The following is a 25,384-nucleotide window of genomic DNA, read 5'->3' on the forward strand; positions in this document are numbered from 1 at the left end:
CTCCTGTGGCCGCTGGCCTCCCCGGCCCTGCTGAGAGCAGTCTCCCAAATGGGGCAGAGAGAAAGGGGCAGCGGGGTGGGCGCCTCCGCTCCCGGGCACGGATCCTGCGTGCGTCCAGGCAGGCGCCTGCTGCCCTCCCTTCAGCTGGCAGTCGCACGTGGGTGGATGGCAGTGCGTCCTCTGACTGGGGGGACGTTGAGGAGCTTTGTAGGAGAATGGCTCCGTCGGATACGAGCCTCGCCCCCGGGCACACCTGGTGGTGAAGGCCAAGGGGGCCTGGGACGCGGCCCTCCGCAGTCAGACTTCGCATTGGCTATGGGGTGCAGTGGGGTGCAGGGAGACAGCAGCAGGATAGTCTGAAAGGAGCTGGACCAGTCCCCTGGAACGACCGGGCCTCAGCGCTCTGCCACTTGCTCGCTCCCTCCACACTGCTGGCCACATTCCGGCTGCATCCCCTTCCGCGCTGCCCTTTCCTGGCTCTCGCAGGGGCTGCAGCGTTTCCTTGGCCTCGTCTCCGGGCCTCCTGCATCTCGCCTCTCCCCCTCTGCTCTGGGCCCTGCTGCTTTGGGCTGGGACGGGGCTTTGCCACCATGCAGAGGAGCAAAGCCTCCCGGAAGGGGCTTTGGAAGACACAGTTCTGTCCAGCAGGGCTTGCCACGTCCCGTGAGCAAGAATTGCTCCTGCACCCTGGCAGCCTGCGGAGAAACTCAGACTAACCCTCTGGCCCCAGACTGCTGCCCTGCAGCCTTGGCAAGGGACTAAAAACCGCGGCCGCCTGCTCAAGTGACCCGTTTGTGCCCTTGGCAGCGTGTGCTCTGGCCCTTCAGCTCCTGCTGCCTGTGGCTCCGCTTCCCTTTCTCAAGATGGGCCTCATGGGCAGCACGTTCTTTGCTGAACAGCTCAGCCTGACAGGTCTATTTAAGATAATGCACAGTTGGGAATAATCTTTCTTAAAAACACATTTTGGCCTGTATGCATGGAAATTGTTTTGACGGGTCTGCCAATAACACAGACAGAAAAATGGCTAGTATTTTTGTTGGAATTATAGCTTACTGCCTTTTGAACAATACATGGAATGCATGAAGGATTCTTTTCAAGCAGGCATGCCGTTTATTACACCATCGTGGATCTACACCAATAAAACCATCCCTTAATAGTGGAAACCTGCCTTTTTTGGGGAGGCTGCTGAGGGGGGCTGCCAGGGCCATGGGGCTGGTGCGGCTGGGCCTGGAAGGGGAGGGCCGCCTTGCAAGCTGGAAGATGCGGCTGTCGGGGCTCTCCATGCACTCTTGTCGGGTGCACCTGCTCGCTGCAGTTACGGTCTCTGATGTGAGCCATATTAAACTACTTCATCTTGCAATTTTCAGGGAAGAGGAAATTTACTCTTCTCCTGAATTCCCTGCTGGGCAACTTTATTGCTGAATGATGGACCTGGACTGCTGCAGCTCTTAACCGGTGAAGTTTTTTCTGTACTTATTGGGGACACAGGCAGCTCAGGATGGCTGAGGGTGCAAACATGCCCACATCTGCTGCTCAAGGGCCTGGAGGACTTGGGGCTCCGAGCTTTTCTTCTGGTCATAGGAAGCGTGCCACGAGACAGGCTGCTTCTGCGGCAGCAGGGCCAGCCTTCCCCTCACATCACTTATCTAAATATTTAGGGTCTCGGCTGCCACAGGTCTGGAATATTTGGACAACCGGCAGCATATTTGGAGAAGCAGTGCTGTGCATTTGAAATCAAAGGGATGCGGCCGGGGCGACTTCTTGTGGCGACGGCACAAGGGCAGTCCAGGGACACGGCACCACCGGTCTTGGCAGTCCAGGGGGGACACAGCCTTCCCTAGGCGAGAGCCCTTTGGTGGGTGGGTGGGTGCAGCCCTGAGCTCCCGGCCACGGTGAGAGGCCCACAGTCCTCCCGCTGCTTCCGTGGCCCGGACTGCTCACTGCTTCGGCTGTGCCACCCTTTGCGAGCAAGACCATCCACGCTGGGCAAGCAGACCGTTCTCCGCTCGGCAGAGGAATCCTGTGCACTTGGTAGCAGGGCTGGGGATAATTAAAACAAGCGGGAGAAGCGTCTGCCTCCCTGCCAGTGGCCCAAAAGCGTCCATTCTGGAGCGAAGAAGCCCCATCGGGGATCGGATGAAAGCCGGCAGCTTTTCAATTGATGGGGCACATTGCCAGAGGTATGAACTAGAATATGGAATTGAAAAAAAATCCCCCTCAACGTGTTAATTGATTTGCCCAGCGCTGGCCTGTTTGTATTGTCAGCAAGAGCCGTTCAGCGACTGGCACTGCTGAGAATGTGCCGTCTCCGTGGGCACTTCATGCGTTTAATTTCCCCCGACTTCACCGTTTGCGACCCACTCCCGACTCTCTGTGCTGAAATGCTGGCAAGCTTTTTGCATCTGATGAAGCGGACTCCAGTCGGCAAAAGCTTGTGCCATTGGCGAATCCCGAAGGTGCCGCAAGACCTTTCACATTCAGCTTCCGGTGTGTGATAAAAAAGTGCCTTGTGCAGTCAAGACTGGATCAGAAGGTCAGTGCTGGGCAGCAGGCCAAAGACGCAAATCAAATTGGCTTGAATCGGGAGTCCGTGGGGGCTGCTCGTTCCCCTCCTGCCGTCTTCTGACTGGGCCGGTGCTCGCCTAGCAACGGAATTAATGCTGCATGGCAGCGTCGGAGAGAGGGTCTGAATATCTTCCTCCCAACCCTGGAGACCCCTTCCCTGGGATTTTGCCAGAGCGTGAGTCCTGCGACCGTCTGGAAGCGGGCCTGGCCTGACCGCTCGGGCTCTGGTGGGACGAGGTCTGGAGCGAGTGGGGAAGCCGGCCGATCACCCACAGTGCCCCCACACCGGGAGCTGAGGGCGCAGTATTCAGCGCAGGAGCATCCTCAGGAGGTACACAGAAACGAGGCGACAAACGATTCACTTCGATCTGAGGAAGCAGACTCGCCCCGACAGGGGCACTGGCTTTTTAAATAATTTGCTTCGAGCCATTGGGAGAGGCCAAAATGGATATGCAAAAAGGAAGAAGGAAAGGTAATCGTCAGCCCGCTCAATGGATGCTGCTGTTTGGTTCGACTCAATCAGTTTGCATCTCTTCTCAGAAGACAGGTGGCCATTAATGAAAGTTGGGTGCTTTGGCTAATGACAGAAAGCGCGTAAGCTTCACAGCCTCATAGGATCAATTTATTCTGACCTTGTTTTGCGGGGTTTTTTCGTTTTTGGAACAGCAACAATGAAACAAAACTTTTGGATCTGGCTGTTACAAAGATACAAGGAAGAAGAACAGATGCTTGATTCCTGTGTTTCTTTTAATAATTGCCACCATCTTGGGAAATCAAATGCAAAAAGCAGAAGCTGATTAATGGAAGAATTTGGAAGGGGGTACAAGGCCACTGAACTATGATTTGCTTTCTTGTTCTGAGAGAGAGTGGGGGGGGAGGGAAGCCCTAGTTTCCATGTCTTGCTGCACCACGAATCTTCAGCCTTTTGGAAGACAAACCAGGGTTCGGCAAGCATCTCTAAAACATCTCTATGTTTAAAGACCTCCCAGAGGGGAAACTGTTTAAAAATGTAACATGTCAGCCCTCCAATCCATTTACTTTTACATCCCTACCCAAAGCAAGGGCTGAAAGATGTTCCGCGCACTGGCTCTTAGTGCCCAGCTTATGCAAAACTCCTGGGGCTGCTCGGGATGTTGTCCGGCGTGATGGAAACGGAACGGGAGCGAGCGCCTGCCCGCCAGCAGGGCCGCTCTCCACTGGGGTGGCGCCAGGGCGGCTCGCGCCGTCTGTGCCTCAGTGGTGCAGCCCTGCAGAAGCGGATGCCCCGGGGCCTTCGCAGGCCGCCTGCGTGGCTTTGGGGCTGGGGGCTGGCGTGCGGGCCAAAGCAGGCCGGGGGCATGGTGCCCGCCTGCGGCCCTCCCTTTGTGCCTGCGACCTCCTGTGCAAATGCGCAGATGAGGGGGGCTTCAGAGCTGGCCTTGGCCAACCGCTTCGTGGACCTCTCGGGGCAACCCCCAAACCGAAAAAGTGCCACCTGCACCCACTTGATTCCTGGGTCTGTCCGTGGTCATGTGCCCCAGTGCTACCGATTTAGCAGCTAAGATGAGGCAAGAGAGAGAGGCCGGGCAGAGGTCCGAAGCCGAGCGCCACCACAATTCAGACAAGCGTGCCTCCCCGCTCACGCCTTGCAGCCTCTGTGGGGACAGACCGTGGGGCAGGCGAGTGGGATCAGAGCTCTCCTCCCGAACATATCACCTTTGTCTCCCACGAACCTACCAGCCAGGGCCAGCATGGAAAATAGATGAACCCGAAGCCATGAGAAATCAATGGGCAGCTTTCCCAGGCTCCACAGGGCTTGGGTGAAACTCACAAACCAGCATCCGTGGCTGGCGCCCACATACAGAATCGAGAGAGAGGCTTCTGCACCTGCATAGCTGAGCTTTTTGCTTCTTGTACGGATGAAGAGATACACTGAGAGAAGGAACTTGTGCAGACCCTTATTCTTGCCTGTGGCGCTTACCAGGCCCCACTGGGTTCCCTGGGAGAGCGCCTGAGTCCAAGCATACCCCATCCATAATCCCAAACTCCCCCTGCTCCCATTCCTTCCCGGTCCTGTTTTTGCTCTGTTCCAGTAATTGTCTGACTGGTAAGTTAGCCTTCTGTTTAACAACTGGGAGTCTGCAAGGCAAGACCGGCCTGCGTCGCTGTTTCTCTTCCTTTCCTTCTATTTTATGCTCAGCTGCAAATATCACATCCCGTGTTGCCTGCCAAGATAAAATGTGGAACGCAGCCCTCGCCGGAGCAGCGCTTCAATGGGCCAGAATGCATTGTCCATCTAAAGTGGTGGAAATGTCACAGGTTCTGTTTGCCATGTTCACTCGGCTGGAATGAATGTTTCTTGTTAGGGATAATACAAATTAATCAGTCTAATTATGCTGAGATGAAAGTGGACACCTTTGAGCATTGAATAACTTACAACACTTTTGTTCAAAGAGCACAAATCAAGTCCCAGAAAATAAATTAAACATGACCTCCCATGTTGGCTTCACTTTGGCTAATGACTCTTCTCCCATGAAATTCAATGATGAACCAATCTGACAGTTAAATAAATGATAGATTTTAAACGCGCTTTCAACAATAGCAGCGCCTTTTTTGCAGCCATTGGAATTCCAAGCGCTGCCGCAGTGCCAAGAAGCGGGGCAAACAAGTTCAGGCTAAATGAATGGAAAAACCGAGTCTTTGTGCAGCCGTCAGGAATACATCCGGAGGTTCTGCGGCACGTGCGACACGGGCCTGCCGTCCCTCCCGCCCCACTCTCAGTCCGTGGCTTGGAGAGGCTGCGGCAGGTGAAGAAGCGGGGAAGGGAGAGCGAGCGCTGCGGGAAGGTCCTCGCTCGTGCCTGGGAGCGCAGCGTGGAATGGCTGCAACGACCCCTCATCGCATTGCTGTACCTGAAGGAAAGCTGAGCAGAGTGCACCAGGAGCAGCAGCGGGCAGCTGTGGGAAGCATTCCCCGCCGGCAGCAAGCCGGGCAGACTTGAGGGCCAAGGACAATGTCCCTGAGGACACAAGAACTGGGCTTAATTCGCAGGCTGAAGCATGGCACCCGCAGGGACTGTGAGCCTGTGGCTCAGAGAGCCTGACACACCTCTGGTTCTAGGTGGTGGCCTGGAGACACCCAAGGGGAAAGAATCTGCTCCACCTGTGCTTCTGAGGTGTTCCCGCCCGGCCCACATGGTGACCTTCTGCCCACCTGAGCAAAGTTGGAGCAGCAGAAACCCGGATCGTCTCATGCTTGGAGCCCCGTGTTCCACGCTGCGTGGCTGGCAGGAACCCAGTGACACCTCGCACTGCATCTGCGTCGAGCAATGATGCTCTGGCGGTGGAGGATATGCGTGGACGCCGTGCCCATCCACGGAGCAGCTGGAGTTCTCGGGGGTGCCGTGCTGAGCGGAGCAGCACAGATCCACAAGCAGGACGCAGCCTTTTTCCACTTTCAGAAATACTTAGTTTCCTTCCTTCCAAACCCCAGATATGCACAAATGCCCCCTCCTGCCCCCGGAAGTGCTCTTCAGGACCAATGAGAGGAGGCCAGCGTTGTCTAACGCACGGGTCCTCAAACTGCGGCCGTGGGACCACCTGCCCATTTATCCAGCCCGCACTGCTGACGGCCTTGCCATGCGGGGGGGGGGGGGCGGGGGGCAGTCTTGCTTGCTCAGAGATGGTTTTGGACTCGCTGGGAGATCGCCGAGTGAGCGAGCCGCCGCCACGAGTGCGCCCGACATCGCCTCACCGGCCCGTGCCCCCAGGCACTCCCACTTCACCGGCCCGCACTGGTTGCCGCCGCCTTTCAACTGGCCCCCCGTTGAAAGAGTTTGAAGACCCCGGTCTAAAGGGCTTGCAAACAACCCAGAGCAATGCATCAGGTGCACAAAGGCCTTGTGTGGAGATGCAGCCTGGCCCAGAGGAAAGGGGTGCGGGTGCACACACTGCCCGAGCCTGGGGAGGGCCGGCCCGCCCTGCGGCGCAGCGCAGGCCTTTCCCAGTTTCTCTGGCGTGCTGGCTCGGCGGGGCAGCTGGCCAGGTGGCCGGCCCCAAATCTGTCCTGCCTCAGCCTGCCTGCCACGCTCTTTTAGCAGCTCTGGGCCAGCCTGCCGCCGAGGCTCACTGCTGCCGCTGCCAAATGGCTGCAGGCCAGAGGGAATCCTGCACGGGCATTCGGGCCGGACCAAGGCGGCACGTTCATCCTAGATGCCTCTGAAGCAACAGCAAGCACGATGCTGCAGTGCCGCTCGGAGATGTGAGACAGTGCAAAGACCCAAGGCTTCCCCCGAGCCCGCTTCCCGTGGGACCGTTCCCCAGAGAGAGCCATTGGCACCGCATCCCTCGGCGAGACGGCCTCGGCTTCTTCAGGAGGACGTGTGAGGCCTTGCGGGTGCTCTCCTTCACGCCGCGGTGTGTGTGCGCTGTGGACGGGAGTGCTTGCTCAGGGCATTAATGTTTCACGCCGTGCTGGTGCGAGCGGAGGACTGTGGGCTTCCTCACCACCCACTCTCCTCCTTCGGCGCTAATGATTTCCTGCCGTGGGGCAAACGACCTTTCCTGCATACTGAGCAGCCTCCCCCGCTCAGGGCCCCCCCAAGCGGGGCTCGGCGGCGTCTCCTCACTCACCCGCATTCCGGCCTCACCTTTGGAGTTTGCCTGGGAAGGTCTAATTACCAAGAGCGATGACAGTTCTGTGATTAACTCCTTTAATTTCCCTCGCTTTCTGGCCCTAGTAGGTAGCATGAAGTACACTAGAAGAAGAGCGCCTCTGTGTTATTATTTTGCAATTCAATTAGATCAGCCTGTGCAATAATAGCCTGCATAGGAATAAATCCCAGAGTTTGCAATATTGGGTTTTAAGGGCGAATGGGCCGGGCCTGGGCACCCTCCTTGCACTTTTACAGGAGCGTATTCGGCAGAGCTGCCCCAGAACTGCTCTCTGTGGCGCCACCTTGTGGTTGCTATGGCATGAAGCATCCACATCCTTCTCTCCCCAAAACATGCTTGGCTCGGGATGAAGCAGGGCAAAAACCGCTTGCCAAATCGGCCGCTGTGCACCCATGGCTTTGCGGGAGGGAAGAGTGGGGGGGGGGCAGGGACAACAAGGAGGGCCGTGCACCAGCAGGGCCCCCTGGAAAAGGGCTTTCCCAACCCAGTGGGCCAGGGGAGGGGTGCACCTGCCATCCCCTCATTGCCCTCACTGCGGGAAGCATCGGCAGTCACTAGCCAAAGGCACCCGGGGCTCAGGAGCGAGGACAGAGCCCGGCGGTGCTTTGGGCACTCCTAGCCTTGGCTGGGGGCTGCACGAATCCGGCTCGTCGGCTCCTTTGGACACAACAGGCTCAAAATGTGCCTGCAGCCAGCTCGCTCCGTAGCGGATGCAGCCCGGCGTCCTTCCCTGCAAGGCTGGGGTGTGCTGGCAGCTCCCGGGCGCCTCCAGGGCCCGCTCCGCCCCTCCCGTTCATGCCCTTCTGGTCACAGCGGCTCTGCTAGCTCCACTTGGTTGCTCACCCAGCTGGCGTGGGTTGCTTCAGGTGAGCAGAGCCGCCAGAGGGCTTTGGGGATGGGCGCTCAGAAGGCCTGCCTCTGGCCAGCGGGAAGGATTGGGGGAGAGCCGTCGGCAGGCTCTCTGGTGGGGGAAATGCCGCAGAAGCAACAAGCCACACGCCCCTCCGGCTGTGGCGATGCTCTGGCTGGTGGGATGGGGAGAGGCACACACGGGCTGGGAGGGGAGCAGCTGGGCCTGTGCGGGGCAGGTGGGCCGTGGGTCAAAGCAGCTCCTGCGAGGAGCCCAGTGAAGCCCCCTGGCCGGACGGAGCTGTGCTTCCGGAGCCGATGCGCCGCAGGCCGGAACAGGCGCTCTCCCATCAGCATTCCTGCTTAGGAACCGCATCAATACCTGGGGCTGTTGCAGCAGCTCACGCCGCCTGCAATTAACGCCACTTGCAAGCCGACCAGACCTTAGTATCAGAGCATGAACTAGAAATGTTAGTATTCAGATTAGGACAATAGATTGTTTCGTATTAAGAAATTAGCTCCTCCCCCAGTACACAAATCCGAATCATCATTACTTATAATCTGTGTTCTGGAAAATGTTCCAGCATCTGGCAGGTTATTAATAAATTGCATGAAATCTGTAAAGTAGGGGAATCGAAATGGTACGAGGACCATCTGCTCTGTGGCATTAATTCTAATAGTGCCTGGAAACTTTTGGCAAGGAACTTGAAAGTAAGAAGGCTTAGCATCCAGGGGAACTGAACAGGAAGGAAAAATACAAGATATACTGTATGTACAGGCTGAACCCAGCTGGTTTTCTGGGTGGACTCAACAACATTAGTTGACAGAGCTTATAACAGGAATCTTGGTGGCAGGAGCAGTCAAATAAATGGTTAGTATAATCCGGCTAAGCATCCACTCTAGAGGGGATCTGTGAGCTGCTTGGAAGGGCTCCATTTCATCAAGCGCAATGAATTTCCATGCTGCGAACACGGCTGTGCGTCGAGGGCTTAAAGCGCCGTCCGCAGGCCGTGCCCCATTAAAATCATGTATCTAGATAATGAAGCAGGGATGTCTCTGCGTGCGGCTGATTGCTCAGTCAGGAGCGACTCGGGCCAAAGACGGCCTGATGCACGCAGAGCCTTTGTTTTTAACTTGCGGGTTGTCGAAAATACAGAGAGCTCCAGCGGGTGGCCCCGCGGCCCCGGAGGGGAGTTTAATACTCCGCTTCCCTGAAGAGATCCTCTCGTTTGAAGCTGCTGTTTTCATTTGGAGGAAATCCAGCACAGAACGCCTCTTACTGGGCCTGCACAGACGTGCGTCTTGCAGGCTGGGAAAGGATTTAAACTGCTCTCCTCCTGATTCCGATGTGGCTTGGCGGGCTTTGGACAGGGCCTGGGCCTGACTCCGGGCCCAGCGCTTTGTGCTGCTCTCTCCCCCTGCATTTGCCGCGTGCCCCAAATCACTGCGGGAATGCCCAGTGCAGTGCGACTGCAGGATCTTCCAAGCGGCTAACCTGGCTAAGGATTCTCATGCGATGCTTGCATCCCATCAGCCAGGAACTGGCAGGGAGCGCCTAGGATGAAAGCGATCTTCTGCTCACTTTTAGATGCGCCGCTTTGCACGACTGCTTGTGCTCCCCTGCCTGTGCAAGTGTTCTTGGATCCTTAGTGCAGGATTTGGGAAACGTGGCTGTAGTGACGCCCAGGCTGCTGGCACGGGGCTCCCTGGGGCTTTAACACCTCTGTACTCCTGCGCCCCGCTTCTGAGCAAGGAGGATGTCGGGGCTGCAGTGCTGTCTGCTGTTGTGAGAATCCCGGAATCTCGATTCGATAAGAGGAAATAAAACTCAGGTTCGTGGGAAAGATCAAGCGTCCAGACCATCTTGACTTTATTGCATTACCCAGGTTCCCCGTGGGTCTGTACTCACGATAATGCATTACCGGGCAGGCAGAGGTAAACTCTGCTGCAAAGCTTCAATACCATTACAGGGTATTTTATAGGTACACAGGTACAGGGCAATTGATGACAGAATGCAGACATTACAGTAAGATTCTGAGGTCATCACATACAGAACAGATAAAGGAATGTCAGTCAATCATACAGAGACAATGAGATTAACCCTAGGGTTAGGCACATGAAGCCCTCTGGGCTAGGAAGATACTTCCTGGTAAACTGAATTCCAATGCCATTTTAAACAGTGACTTAGCTTGGTTTTGAGAAGGAGTACAGGATTTGATCCCACAATGCAAAAGCACACAGAAGTAATGTTTTTCAGACAGGATTTATCCAAATTTTTCCCAACACTGTCCGCGGAGGAGGTGCGTGGTACCACTTCCCTGGAAAGTTTAGGGACATCCAGGTCAGAGAGGGGCCTCCAGCTCCCCCTCGGCTGCAGACGGACTTTTCCCATGAGATACCAAGCGAGCTCTCTGCTGCTCTCTGCCGCCTCCTGGCCCCAGCTCTGGCCCTGGACTCCTGGCCCTCCTCTGTTCTAACCCCCCACCCCAAGGAAAGTGGGGCGGTGGTTCACACAGCATGCACATTGCATGAACTCTGTCCCTGAGTGGCAGGGGCTCCCAAAAGGCGGTCTAGGCTGCACCCCAAATGCGGCACTGCTCCCCTGCCTCCATGAAGAGCCTGGACAAACAAGCGAGCAGCAGGTGGGAGTTGCAGCATTTCGCTCAGGACGCAACGGCCCACAGTTTGGGCCAGGCTCTTGGAAAGACCTCATGAGACGGTGCAGCCCCGAAGCCCTTCTGGGGAGGCCCTTCACTTGGCCCCATCACCCCGCAGGTGTGTGGGACAGGCCCTTCCAAGTAGCTGCCCCGTGGCTCGGGCATTCCCTTCCAGGGGACGCCAGGTTGGCGCCTTCCCAGTTAGGGCTCCATAAGCAGGTAAAAACGACTTTGCTCCAGCAGGCATTTAGGAACGGCCTGTGTGTCTGTGATGAGCTAGTTTCACTGTTTATCTTTCTGGAAAATTTTGACCTGCGCAGTGGCTCAATTTCAACATTTAACTGATTTAATGATATTTTTAAACTCTTGTATGTTTGGCCTGCATGACTTTACTGTTGTGAGCATCCTTGAGTGGCGATCACCGTGAATGATCTTGATGGAATAGTAATAGGCGTTGTGATTCCTCAGTTATGTTGAGTAAAACATGGAAGAACAATTTAGCATGCATCCGGGGAGAAAATCCCGCCGGCAGCGAGTTTTGCTTGGGGGATCTTCTCAAGCCTTGTGCAGTTGGCTCCCCCTGCTGGAAGGAAAGAACCTAAGCATGCAAAATAAAAAGCAGGACGAGAGCTCGGGCTGCCTGAATGGGCACCAAGTTCTTTTTCTTTAAGTTGCAGCTATCACAGCTGGATGAATGACGGTATGCAGGAATATAGCAAGCGACGGGTGCAACTTGTTCGAGAAGGAGGTGGAGCCGCATTCTATGTTAATGGTGCTTATCCTTGCACAGAAATGCAGGAGTCTGAAGCTACATTTAATCACAGCAGCGAGGACTGCGCTTGCTCAATACTGGAAGAGTGAGGAACTACCCACTGAGGAACTGATTTTAAAAAAGATTCTGGACTGTGCAGAAATGGACAGATTGACTCTATTATTGAAGGAGAAAGAAGATACTGACTTCTGTCAAACTTGGAACCTTTTTTACGAGTGGCTGGAGAAACGGGACTTGGCTTAGATTTAAAGATGTCTTTAAATGTTTATAAATCAATTTGAATATGATTATAGAATGTTTAAAAGATATGTTATAAGGGGCTGACCCAGTACGTCCGATGTATTTGATGATTGATTTTTTTTTTAGTTTTTAGTTTAAAATCTTAATAAAAATGTGCAAAAGAAAAAAAGAAGCAATGCAGGAGTCTGGCAGTCCCACTGAGAGCACTGGAGCAAAGCAAGCACATCGAGGAACAGAAGGAACATGGTGGCCAGTGTCTACGACTGACCGACCAACCAAAGGAGAGGATGAGGAGGAGACGTTTGCCCAGCAGCTTGCCAGTATTTTGAGGGCATGCAGCATGGAGGCAATGGGGGAGGCGGGTATTTGCCCGGAGACAAATTCTGCCAGAGCTGGTCCCTCCAAGACATTCTTGACATTCATGACGGTAACTCTCTTTTTTGGAAAGTGGAGGAAGGGACTGGAGGCTCATCGAGCAGAATCTATTCAAGAATCATAGAGCTGGAGGGGGGCCTATAGGGCCATTGAGTCAAATGGCTGCCCCCCAGCACAGGACTGCAAGGGGAGGCATCTCTGGGAGGTGGCTGCATTGTGGGAGCCCCCCCCCCCCCGGCCACTGGTTCCGCTGTGGGACCAGCCACCCTCGACTTAATGCTGCCTCATGGGGATGACTCAGTGCATCAGATGGAAGTGTTGGGATCTCTGGGGAAGGTGACCTCAGCATACTTGAGTCCTTGATTTTAAAGGAAGCCAAAATGGAGCACAAGCATATTTTCAAAGAGGGCACAAAGGAGTATCCTGGGAGCTCCAAACCATTTAGTCTGGCATCAATCCCTTGGAAAATTCTGGAGCAGGGAATACAGAAGTCAGTCTGGAAGCACCTGGAACACGATCGAGTGATTACTAGAAGGCTGCACAGACTCATCAAGAACAAGTCTTGATGACCCGCCTGGTGGACTGTGGGACATAAAATGCCTTGACTTCAGCAGAGCTTTTGGCGAAGTGCCCCCTGGCATTCTGATCGGAATCTGGCTAAAGGTGGGCTGGACGGAATAATTGTCAGGTGGATCCACAGCTGGCTGCAGAATTGGACGCAGAGGGTGCTTCTCACTGGCACCTTCTCCGGCTGGGGAGAGGGAATGTGTGGGTGCCGCAGGGCTCACTTCTGGGCCTGGTGCTCTTCAACACTTTTGTTAATCCCCTGGACAAAGAGGGGCAGGGATGCTGCTCAGATGTCACAAAATTGGGTGGGGTGATGAAGACCCCAGAAGACCCTGGAAGACAAAAACAAAATTCAAACTCATCTTACAGGATGGCGCCGATCAGTGGGGACAAAGGCCAGCTCTGCTGCTAGGAAAAGAGAACCACATGCACGGTTACAGAATAGGAGCTACTGGCTCAACATTTTTGACGTATCTTCTGCTAATTTTCATTCCTTCTTTCCCTGATCCTAATGGCATCTGGTCCTCTCACTTCCTGGCAAGTAGATGGGAAAGAAATGGAGGTAGTGACAGATTTTATTTTCCTGGGCTCCAAGATCACCGCAGACGGGGACTGCAGCCAAGAAATTAAAAGACGCTTGGTCCTGGGGAGGAAAGCTATGGCAAATCTAGACAGCATACTAAAAAGCAGAGACTTCAGCCTGCCAACAAAAGTGCGTATAGTCAAGGCTATGGTTTTCCCAGTTGCAACGTATGGCTGTGAAAGCTGGACCATAAGGAAGGCTGAGCGCCAAAGGATTGAGGCCTTTGAATTGTGGTGCTGGAGGAGACTCCTGCGAGTCCCTTGGACCGCAAGGCGATCAAACTGGTCAGTCCTGGAGGAGATCAATCCTGACTGCTCTTTAGAAGGCCAGATAGTAAAGATGAAACTCAAATACTTTGACCACCTAATGAGAAGGAAGGACTCCCTGGAGAAGAGTCTAATGCTGGGAACAATAGATGGCAAAAGAAGAAGGGGACAGCAGAGGATGAGGTGGCTGGATGGAGTCACTGGGGCAGTTGGTGTGAGCTTAGGTGGACTCTGGGAGATGGTGGAGGACAGGAAGGCCTGGAGGAGTGTTGTCCATGGGGTCGCGGTGGGTCAGACACGACTTCGCGACTAACAACAACAACAACTACAATCCAGCTTTCCTTGTGCTATATTCTGCATACAAATTAAGCAGCTAGAGAGAAAAAATACACCTTTGTCTTATGCCTTTCTGTGTAGGAAACCATTCTCTTTCTCCATCTTCTGCCCTAGTGTAGCTTCTTGTCCATGGTACAAGTTGTGCATCGGGGCAGTCAGTTATTTCAGGACCATCCGCAGCTCCTTGTGATCCCCACAGCCAAAGATCCTCCGTCTCTGTAAGACAGAGATGGATCATCCTCTGAAATGCTTCCTTGTGCTCCCACAGACAACGGATATTTGCTGTGCAATCCCGAGGGCCTCTTCCTTTTTGGAATCCACCTGGAGCATCGGGCATTTCTTACTCCATGTAGACAAAGACTTTTTGTTGCAACTCCATGAGCATCACTCGGTTTGCAAAGGAAATGAGTCTCTGGACTCTTCCGAGTCTTCTTTCTTGGGAAATGGAACGTGCTTTGAGCATTCACAGTCTGTGGGCCACTGTTTTCCATATTTGCCAGCATATTCTTGCATTATTGTTTTTCAGCATTATGCTTCTGCCATGGTTCTTTTCAACTTTACTTAGATTTTTGATTTTAAGAGTCCATGGTCATGGCTGCAGTTGCTTCCTGGTCTAGTTTTGGGAGCAGCAGTACAGTTTCTCCACCTGGTACTTCTAATCACATTGTATATTTGATTTCTATATAGGCCATCTGCTGATGTCAGTTGCTTGGATTTACGGAATTCTATGGGCCATTCTCCTGGTTCATTCCTGGCCCCAGGCCAAATTCTCCCAGAATGTGCGATTTTTTTTCCATCTTTGCTTTCCAGGGATCTAAAATCATCAGTATTCCAAACTTGGTAATAAAATCTGAGCATTATCAAATGTGCCAGTGAGCTGACACAGTCAGAAATATAATATCTCAATGGCAAAAGCTGTGAGAGAAATATTAAGGTAACTTTAGCCTCTTCGTATAAAGAGAACCTCTATAAAATGTTTTATAGATGGTATCTGTCACCAAATAGATTAGCTAAGATGTTTCCAAATATGTCAAATGGATGTTGGAAATATAAACATAAATTGGGTACTTTCTATCATATGTGGTGGACTTGTGATAATGCAAAAAAGTATTGGATTAAAATACATAAATGGCTCGAGGAAATGTTACAAAAATCTTTAGCTTTTAAACCTGAAACTTTCTTATTAGGCATTATACCTGCTGATATTAGTAAGCAAGAAATGTACTTGATTTTACATGTAATTACTGCGGCGAGGATTGAATTTGCTCAACACTGGAAAAGTGAAGAACCACCCACTGACGAACTGATCCTAAAAAAGATTGTGGACTGTGTGGAAATGGATAGACTGACTTTGTCATTGAAGGAGAAAGAACATACTGACTTCTGTCAAACTTGGGACTCCTTTTATTAATGGCTAGAGAAATGGGACTTCGTATAGATTATGTTTTTATGTTATCATAAATGGAAAAAAAATGTGGGGGCTGACCCAGCAGGCTCGATGTTTTTCATGATTGATGTTGTTTCTAGTTTTTCTTTGTTTCTAGGACTAAAAATTTTGAATAAAACTTATTATAAAAAAGAGAGATGTAATATCTCCAGTCAGCATCAATACAGACATTGACCGGCCTGATGAAGAAATCCGAGGCACCCTGCAAGGCCCAGGCATCCCCTGGTGCTGGCTGCAGTGGCTGCAACGGCTTCTGGCAGCCCATCTTGCTGAGGGGTTCCACTCACACAGCACCAGTTCCCCCCTTTCTTCCCTTCAAGAGGATAATGCAAGTAAGCAAGTCCCGTGAGGCACAACTCAGAGGATCTGGGGCATCGTGCAGAGGGCAAGAGGGGTGTGGAGGCAAATGTCCCTGCCTGCTTCTCCCCACGCAAAGCAGCTAGTCCTGTGGAGGCCATGGAAGCGTGCTGTTCTTGTCTTGAAAGGAAATCTCATCTAAATTATACGTTGCTAACTGCCCACCGAGCTTCGACTGTGGGGCGGTATAGAAATGGATGATAACAACAGGAAGCACATGCAGTTTGCATCTTTGCTAAATCAAACATTGCCGTGTGTGCCAAGCAGCAAACCATATTCAGTGCCATCCTCTCCCACTTCGATTCAAGGCAGCCCCCTGTAAAAACCTCAGCAGAAAACCCTGCGGTAAAAAGCCCATTTGTCAGCAAAGCCATAGCAGGAAGTCCGACTAGAATCCAGGGATGCCCAAGGTGGTCGTGGGTTATTAACGAGCCCAGAGCAGGCCCTGGAGACGTCGTCCACATGGTGCGGCGCCCATGCCTGCCGTGTGCACCCGCCTCACGGCCTCACACAGCCAGCAGAAGGAGCCGTGTGCGTCCTTCGTGCAGCATCTGGACGCTAGGTGCTGCTGTTGCCCACGGCTCGGAAGGCGGGAGCAGCTCAGGCAGAGTGCGTCATCAGTGGCTCAGAATCCAAGCAAACCGGAGCTCAAACTATCTGGGATTTTGCGGGGCTTGATTGCCGAGTCAGTGGCTGCTTCTTTAGACTGTGGCACTGCGGAGCGACGGAAGGGCGTTGCTTCACTGCACAGCTTTTCACGGTGGCTCCGAGGAGGCGAGCCACCAAATCGGCTGGCTCAGGGCCGGTGTGTCACAGTCCCGCTCTCTGTCTGCTGCCATGATGAGGCAGAAGCCAGAGGAGGGTGCTGACTGATCCCAGAAAATTTGCAACTCGGTGGCGGCACTGAGACCAGATCTCAGAAACTGACATCCACAGTTGCCTCTTGGGTGCTCAGGGCAAGAAAGGTTCTGGCGATGGAGCAGAGCAGGATGGCAGATTGTGGAGGAGCTGTGTGAGCAGAGAGCAAGTTAAGTTCAAACGTTTGAGCTGGGGAATTGTAAAACTGAAAATAATACCCAGCTGGAAGGTTGAAACCGACGTCAACAGGGCAAGATACTATGTGCAGCTTTCGCAAGACTACAAGAGAGTACAATTGCCGTCAAAATGGCTGATGAACAGCAAAGGACAACAAGCCTCCCTGGAGTTCTGAGATGCCCAGTGCCAGGGCTTGAACGGCATGCCAGGAATTTGGGCTGGACTACCTGCCCTGTCAGTCTATTTGGGAACCTGGTGAAAGTGTTTGCATGAGCAGCAATCGTTGTCAGGTAAACACAGCAGCTCTGGACAAAGCGGATTCAGGTGACTGGGGAACAACACTCCAGTGAAGTTTGTAAATATTTTCTGCAGGTGCAAAGTTGGAAAAGTGATGGCGGATTTTGAACAATGCAAACACTTCACACTGGAAAAAGAGGATCTGTGCAGCTGGACTTCCAATACTGTGTGCCTAACGAAGGCTAATGGGAATGCAAGTGCTCACAGTGGTAAAATCGCTAACAAATTTCTGGAGTTCATCCTTGTTGGGACCCCTGTAGGTCTGATGAAGCTGAAAGACTGACAGAAATGGCAGTGTGAGACGCCACCCCCAGGGCCGTGCCTTGACTGACCAACTCGATTCCAGCTCTTCTGCCCCGGAATCTCTCTTTCGGATCCCTTTCTTGCAGTGTGCCCACTCTGAAGCTGGCAGCAGAGTGTCCGGGGAGAGCGCTTTGCCAGTTGGTTCTGGACATGGTGGCCTCTCTGGAAGCTGAGGACCTGCAGTTCCCTGATGAAGACCATGGACAGCAATGATGTGAAGTAATGACACCTGAAGCATGCACTAATTCACCGAGAACAGCTTTTGCAATCGCTGCCTGTTCAGGAAGGAAACAGCCAAGGCCGGAGAGCAGCCTTCACCCAAACTCAGACCCAAACCCAAACCTTCAGGTCAGTAATGAGCCTCTTTCTCCCTTATCTGCCTTAATTGCCCCGCAGGCATTCATTCTGAGCTGGTCTCACTGGACTCGGTGGGCCCCTGGGACCGAGCTGCCATTCCCTCCCAGGTCGCCTGAGGCCAGCTGGTCTTGAGAGCTGCTTGCCAGCCTCCGCTCCCCATTCCAGTGCTTCAGGGCACCCGTCCCTACCGGCCCTCCAGATGCCTCCCTTCTCCTCTCCATCCTGCAGTGCTCACGCAGCACTGGTGGAAACGTAGCAACGGCCAGTGCTGGGGCGCCCATCCGAAGGTCCAACTGCTGGCCAAGGCAAGGCAGGTGAAAGAAGGACTCTTCCCCACCCCGTCATGAACGGGAGCCTGATGTTCGGCTCTTGGCTGGAAGGGCAGGCCTCAGACGGGGCCTGCTGCCAGTGGAGTGGCTTCCCATGCCTGCCCACCCCCGTGCCAGCAACATGCCAAGGAGGGTGTTTGTGCAAGACCTGGACTGGGCAGCCTGCATTCCAGCATGGCTGCCTGCCGCCACCACCACCGTGCTTCCTCGTCATTGCTGCCAGATGCCTGCTTTCAGGGAAGAGGCGAGCAAGGGAACAGGCTGCAACCTCCCCGTCCATCCAAGAGGCTGGTGAGCAAGCGGGATGCCCTGAGAGCGGAGGAGCCCCTCCAGGCGCCGTGCTGTGAGCCCACTGCCCTCTCGCACCTGGAGGAGATTTTCCAGCAGCAGCTGCATGACTCTTTAAGGCATTTCATGCAATTTAAAGTGACTTGAGAAATGCAGCTCTCCCCATTTGCATGGAGGAGTCACTTGGAGCTGTGTTCAAAATACGACCCAGAGCTGATCAAACGGCTGTCGTCTCCAAGCGTAACCTACTTCACGGGGATGTTGTGAGGAAAGGGGTGATAGGGAGAAGAAGCACCTATGCTGCGAATGCTTTTGATGTTTATCTCTTTTAGTATGTGCAGGCCAGTGCAAAGAAATAGAAGAGAGCAACCAAACAGGAAAAGCAAGAAGCCTCTTCCAGAAGATCTAAGGAATCAAAGGGAAATGCAAATCTAGAGCTGGAATGCCAAAACGCAGCAAGGGAACGTACTATCCGTACTGTCCGACAAAAGAAAATAAAGAGAAGGTCGAAACAATGTGCTGAAGAACTGTACAGAAGAGGTGAAAGGAGGGCAGACTTTTTTGAAGCAGAAATCTGTGGAACAGAGCTTGAGAAGTTGGAAAGCGAGTGAACATATCTCTGGAATCACTTGGAAGGAACAAAGTACCCAGAGTAAGAAGGATTCCATTGCCGCTATTCCAAGCTGCAGAGACAAGAACATGCCAGCAAAAGTGGGAAACGAAATAATGGTCCACAGACTGGAAATGTTCAATAGATTTTCCACTCCCCAAGAGGGTGCAGCAACCATAAGACTGTTGCAAGAAAATTTTCCACACAAGCTCAAAGTGTTGCAACAAGAGGTCTAAGCTGGATTCCCAAAAGGAAGAGGCATTTGAGAACCTATTGCAAATATGCATTATTTCAGGAGAATTTCAGGAAAGATTTTCAGGAAAAGATCAGCCCGTGCTTTATACACTACGGTAAATCCTTCGACCGTGCAGATCATGAGAAACCATGGATGGTCCTGAAAGAGGTGGGACCGCTTCAGCACTTGGTTGTCCTGATGCGCAGCCTCCTGCATCATGGAGAAGAAACTACCATTAGGGCAGGATACAGAGAAAGGAAAAGGTTTCCCACAGGCAAAGGGTTAGGGTTAGGGTTAGGACAAGGAGGCATTTTATCAGACAAGGAGGCATTTTATCTCCCTGTCTGTTCAATCTGCATGCAGATCATACGAATGCAAATCGCAAGGAAAGCTGGATTAGAACCAGCGGAAGGAGTGAAAATTGGTGGAAGGCACAGCAGTCATTTCTGCAGATGATACCTTGTTTCTGGCAGAAAGCAGCTGTGATGTGAAATGACTCCTGATGAAAGCGAAAGAAGAAAGTACAAAAGCTGAATATCAAGAAACAAAAACCAGATCCACAGAAGAACTGCAGAACTTTATTGTTAATAACAAAGAAATAGAAATTGCAAAAGGTTTCGTACACCTTGGCTCAGCCATCAGTTCAAAGGGAGAGTGCAGTCAAGGAACTGGAAGAAGACTGAGACTTGGGAGGGCAGCAGTGAAGGAACTAGAAAAGATCGTCAAGTGTAAGGACATTTTACTGGAGAACAAGGTCAAGACCATCCAAACGATCGCAGCCTTGACCATAGTGTACGGGCATAAAAGCTGGACAGTGAAGAAAGCCGATGGGAAGACAATTGATGCCATCAAGCATGTTGCTTTGCAAATACCCTGGACTGCCCGAAAAATGAACAAGTGGTTCCTAGATCAAATCATGCCAGAGCCTTCCCTAGAAGCCAAAACGGCAAAGCTGAGGCTGTCCTACTTGAGCACATCATGAGAAGGCCACTCACTGGGGAAGACAATCACAGCGGGGAAAGTTGAGGTCAGAAGACAAAAGAGAAGATCAAAAATGATATGGATTGAATCCATAAAGAGAGCTGCAGTTCTGAACTCAGAAGAGCTGAAAGATGCTTTCATGGAGAGGACATTTTGAAGGGCTTCCATTCTTGGGGTCGCTATAAGTTGGAGATGACTTGATGTGCAAACCTTGTTTTTTCTTATTGACCAATAATGGAAAATGCAAGATGTAGTTTTGACCTGGAGCAATGCAGCCTCACACCTGCTCATTGGCCAAAGAAACCTTTAGCCCAAGTGCTAGGCCTTTCTCTTTGGATACTGTCCAAGTCACGTGTATGACTATTTTTCATGCCAGTCACCCAGGATTCATAGCAAACCTACACACGACTTACTTTATCTTCACTTTAATGCAGTTACTGCTTTTTAGTTGTTTATATTTCCAAACTCTAATTTGGCTTTGACATTTCATAAAGAGACATTGCATCTTGCTTTAAGAAAGGTCAGTGAATCCTTCCACAAGGGCATTCACAGCAAATTCATAAAGCCGGCTGTTTCCCAAGAATCCAGAACAATATACGAGACTTTTTCAAATACAGTTTTCAATAAAGAATCATCATGATTAGCATTCATTTGAATGAGTCCCCATTCACATGAAGAATTGATGACATCAAGCACATTCCAGTGCTTTACAGGCGACAAAAGATGCCTGCATTTACGCATCTTGTCACGTGATGTCGCTCTCCGCTCAACTACCTCATGAAAAACAACCGGGGACCAGAAGTACTTCCCTTGCATTGTCATCAGAGACCATTTTCTCCTTGCAACTGGAGGCTCAAAGGGGATCGCAGGAGACATCTTTTAACATTTATTTTACAAGAACTGCCCCACCATTGCGAAATTATATGTACTAGTTCTGAGAGTTCTTGCTTGGGAAGACTCCTCCATGGGGAGGCGGCAGCTGCTGCAGCTGGCTCTGCTCCATGCAGCCTGGGGACTGGGGAGCGGCCAGCTCCGCTATTCTGTGCCGGAGGAGTCCCAGCACGGCGCCTTCGTGGGCCGCGTCGCCCAGGACCTGGGGCTGGAGATGGGGGAGCTGGTGCCGCGGATGCTCCGGATGGAGTCTGAGGATCACAGGGACTATTTTCAGGTAAATGAGCAGAATGGGATCCTCTTTGTGAATTCCCGGATAGACCGGGAGGAGCTGTGTGTGAAGAGCCCTGTCTGTATCGTTCATCTAGAAGTGATTGTGGATAAACCTTTGAGGGTGTTCCACGTGGAGGTGGAAATCAAGGACATAAATGACAATGCCCCCATTTTCCCAGCAAGTCAGCAGCATCTGAGTGTTGCAGAATCCATGCTGCCTGGTACACGCTTCCCTCTGAAGGGAGCCTCTGATGCAGATGTTGGTTCTAATGCTCAGCTCAAATACAAGCTTAGTTCTACAGAATATTTTGTTGTTGAAGAAAAAATAAATGACCAACACAGTGGATTGCTAGGGCTTGTTTTAAGTAAAAGTCTGGACAGAGAAAAAATATCAGTGCACCAATTATTTCTTACTGCTACCGATGAGGGTCAACCAAAACTCACCAGCACGGTCCATCTGGAGATCACTGTGATGGATGCAAATGATAACGCACCCCTTTTTGACCAGTCTGTTTATAAGGTGAAATTACTGGAGAATGTGCTGGAAGGAACTTTGATTATTACTCTCAACGCAACTGACAAAGATGAGGGAACGAATAAAGAAATCTCCTACTCTTTCAGTAATGACATTCTTTCCGATACGTTCAGCATAGATTCTGATACAGGTGAGATAAGGGTGAAAGGGAAAATGGATTTTGAAGATATTGATGCTTATAATATAGAAGTTGAGGCAAAGGACAATGGGAGCCCGCCGTTGTCCGGTCACTGCACGATCCTTATTGAAATACTGGACGTCAATGACAACGCCCCTGAGATGTCCTTGAAAGCCATGTTGCTCCCGGTGCCAGAGGACTCCCCGCTGGGGTCAGTGGTGGCCCTGGTCAGCCTCTCAGACCAGGACTCTGGATCCAACGGGCAGGTGAGCTGCTCCCTCTGGCCACTGGGACTTCCCTTCAAGCTGGTGTCCACCTTCAAAAATTACTATTCCTTGGTGCTGGCTGAGCCTGTGGATCGTGAGCAGGTGGCTGAATTTGGGCTGGCCATTGTGGCCCAGGACCAAGGCTCTCCATCGCTTTCTACAAGCAGCTCTCTGCTGGTGCCCATCAGCGACGTCAACGACAACGCCCCGGCCTTTGCCCAGCCCTCCTACGCGGTCTTCGTGCGGGAGAACAACCCGCCCGGCGCCCACATCTTCACGGTGTCCGCCTCGGACCCGGACCTGGCCGAGAACGCCCTGCTCAGCTACTGGATGGACGAGAAGCTCTGGCCGCTGGCCAGCTACGTCTCGGTGCACTCGGAGAGCGGGAAGCTCTATGCCCTGCAGTCCCTGGACTACGAGGAGCTGAAGCTGCTGGAGTTCCAGGTGAGCGCCAGGGACGCCGGGCTGCCCTCCCTGTGCAGCAACGTGACCATCCAGGTCTTCGTGGTGGATGAGAACGACAACCTGCCAGCTGTGACTGGGCCAAAGGAGGAGCCCCTTCTGCTGGTGCTTCCTGTCCTGGCGGGGCACACGGTGGGCAAGGTCCGTGCCCTGGATGCAGATGATGGCTACAATGCGTGGCTGTGCTATGAGCTTCATGAGCCGAGCCTGGGCCCTTGGCAAGTGGGCCTCTACAGCGGAGAGGTCAGCACCAGGCGGGCCCTGGAGGAGGCCGAGGGCGGCAGCAGCCAGACCCTGCTCGTCCTGGTGAAGGACCACGGGGTGCCCCCCCAGTCGGCCACAGCCACCCTGAGCATCTCCCTGGTGGTGAACCCCCAGGTGGTCCACCCTGACGCCCACCTTACCCGACGGGGAGGCAGTCCTGGAGCAGAAGTGGACCGTGTCGGTGTCTACCTGATTGTCGCCATCTGCTCGGTCTCCGCTCTGTTCCTGCTTGTGGTGCTTGTGTACGCTGCTCAGCGGTGCCAGAGCCAGGCCAAGGAGCCCGCGGCATATGGCCCCGGCACCGCCACGCTGGTGTGTGCCAGCGAGGTGGGCAGCTGGTCTTACTCCAACCGCCACAGCCACCTCCTGGCCGGGGTGAGTGGCGAGGCCGGAGCCAAGAGCGACCTCATGGTGTTCAGCCCCAATGTGCCTGCCTTTGGCCCAGAGAACGGGGGTGCGACAAATGTGGTGGCACTAGTCCCTGGTGCATCTGGACAGGTGAGTCCCCATTAATCCTCCTTTACATTCAGCACATGATGCTGCGGTCTTGAGCACCGCACACAGTTTGAATCCTCACTGGTGGATAATAACATCATCTCAGTTTGTAAAAATATTTTAAATAGGAGTTTGTTTTGTTTCTCCCTTTGATACAGAAAGGGAGTGTTGCTTTGGCTGATGGGAGAAGGTTGTAAATTTCCCAGGTGAGTAGCAAATTCCCACACAGTGTGTAACCTGATGAAATCATTTGAAGTATCACAGACAGATAAAATATGATAGACAGAAGGATAGATTTGACTAGGAAATCCTGGAAAAGGTGGTTGAAAGCCTCACCCGAGGCAGCAGCAATACTCTCCGCAATACCTGGACTCCAGGTGCTTGCAGCTGGGGAGGGGGGGCATTCTGGCCTGCAGCATGGAGGGCCTGCTCAGTGCTGGGGGTGGGGCATGAAGGGGGGCCCTAAAGCGAGCCACTTCGCAAGAGCAGGTTGTTAGTTCCCTGGAAGACAGAAGCAGGATCCAAGGTGACATTGGTTGGTTGAAGCACTGAGCTGAAAATGGCAGAATGGAAGTTAATGGGGAGAACATGCCAAGTTCTGCACCTAAGAATAAGTACAAAATGCATCATTACAAGGTGGGGGATACTTTGCTCCACTGTCCTGCAAATGAGAAGGATCTTGGAATTGCTGTAGATCACAAGCTGTATATGAGTCAACATGTAATGTGGCTGCTAAAAAGAAAAGAAAAAAACCCACAAATTATTTGGCTACATTAATAGAACGATCATGTCCAAATCACATGAAATTCTATTTTTATTATTATTTTTATTTTCTTAACATAAACAGAGTACAGAAAGAAGAAAAGTATATATAAAGTAAAGTAAAATAGAGAATATCAGAATTGAAGAAAGGAGGGTGGCATCACAAAGTGCTGGGAGGCCAAGAGCTGGGACATCCAAAGCCAAGAATTGCAGAAAATTTTAAAGTTCATCTCACTCATCAGTAACACTCAGATTGCCTCTCCTCCACCCGCCCGGGTTTCTTCTTGTGAGGATAAGCAGGATTAACGTTTGTGTCGCCAGGTCAATATCATGAAGCAGATGAAGCTACCACATCCACTCCACAAGCAGCAGTCTAGAAGGTCTAGGCAAGTCCAGTTCTTCCGCCAGGCCTGGTCTGCAGGGCTCCCAGAGGCGCCCTCTGCTGGGTGTGTTGAAAATGACAACTGATGCTGCCCAAAGGGAGTCATCTGCTAACACTTAGGACAAGTGGAGAATACTAAACAAACTTTTCCTGCTCATTTAAATTGGCTGCAATACCAACTTGGTCTGTGCATTTTGTCAATAAATCCAGTTGTTTGTCTGAAGTATCGTTCATGTGGCTTGACATTCTGGATAATATACGCTGCCTCGGCTCACACCCTTGCTTTAGGCACTCAGCCAAGCTCCTCCAGAGTCCTGCTTCTCTGAATTCAGCAGGTGGTGGAGGCAGTGATCCGCTGGGCCACCTGTCGGCTTAATTCTGGCAATGATGGCGAGGCACAGAGAAGCCCGTGCGGGCTGGCTTTCCTTGGCCCTCAGAAGGTGCGCAGGTACAGGTGGTGGGGCAGCTGGGCTGGACTGCAGGAACCACAGCCCAGGCTCCCTCCAACTGGCCAGCCAGAGCACAGCGCCACAGAGGCAAGCGGGGCTCTCCCTGGTGCCATGGTTTAAGTGAGTTTAAAAGAAGCCTGCTTGCGGACCCCACACAATTATTCAGTCCAGAATCTAAAATGTCCTACTTGTAGTACTGGTCAGGGCATTCTGAAGTATCCCAAGCTACACCATGGACAGCAAAGTAGATCTGCTGGCAATACAGGGAGAGTATATGCAAGAATGACCCGATCGCAGCTTCTGTATGGAATGGGGACTAAAGAGTTAAGCTGAAGGCTTTGTGGAGGAGGTGGATTTGGAGGAGAGATTTGACAGAGGCACCAAAG

General features: G+C 52.3%; 1 protein-coding gene across 1 annotated transcript; it reads left to right on the plus strand.

Moving 5' to 3' along the window:
* Window positions 1-1,206: 1,206 nt before the first annotated feature.
* Window positions 1,207-24,635, plus strand: LOC123019773 (protocadherin alpha-3-like). Its single transcript, XM_044422837.1, is given in 4 exon segments — window positions 1,207-1,329; window positions 21,058-21,136; window positions 21,139-23,408; window positions 24,489-24,635. Coding segments are annotated over 4 exon segments (2,619 nt in total).
* The last annotated feature ends 749 nt before the right edge of the window (window positions 24,636-25,384 follow it).

The sequence above is a fragment of the Varanus komodoensis genome, unplaced genomic scaffold (genome assembly GCF_004798865.1).
Source record: "Varanus komodoensis strain SLA01 unplaced genomic scaffold, ASM479886v1 scaffold137, whole genome shotgun sequence".
Classification (NCBI taxonomy): domain Eukaryota; kingdom Metazoa; phylum Chordata; class Lepidosauria; order Squamata; family Varanidae; genus Varanus; species Varanus komodoensis.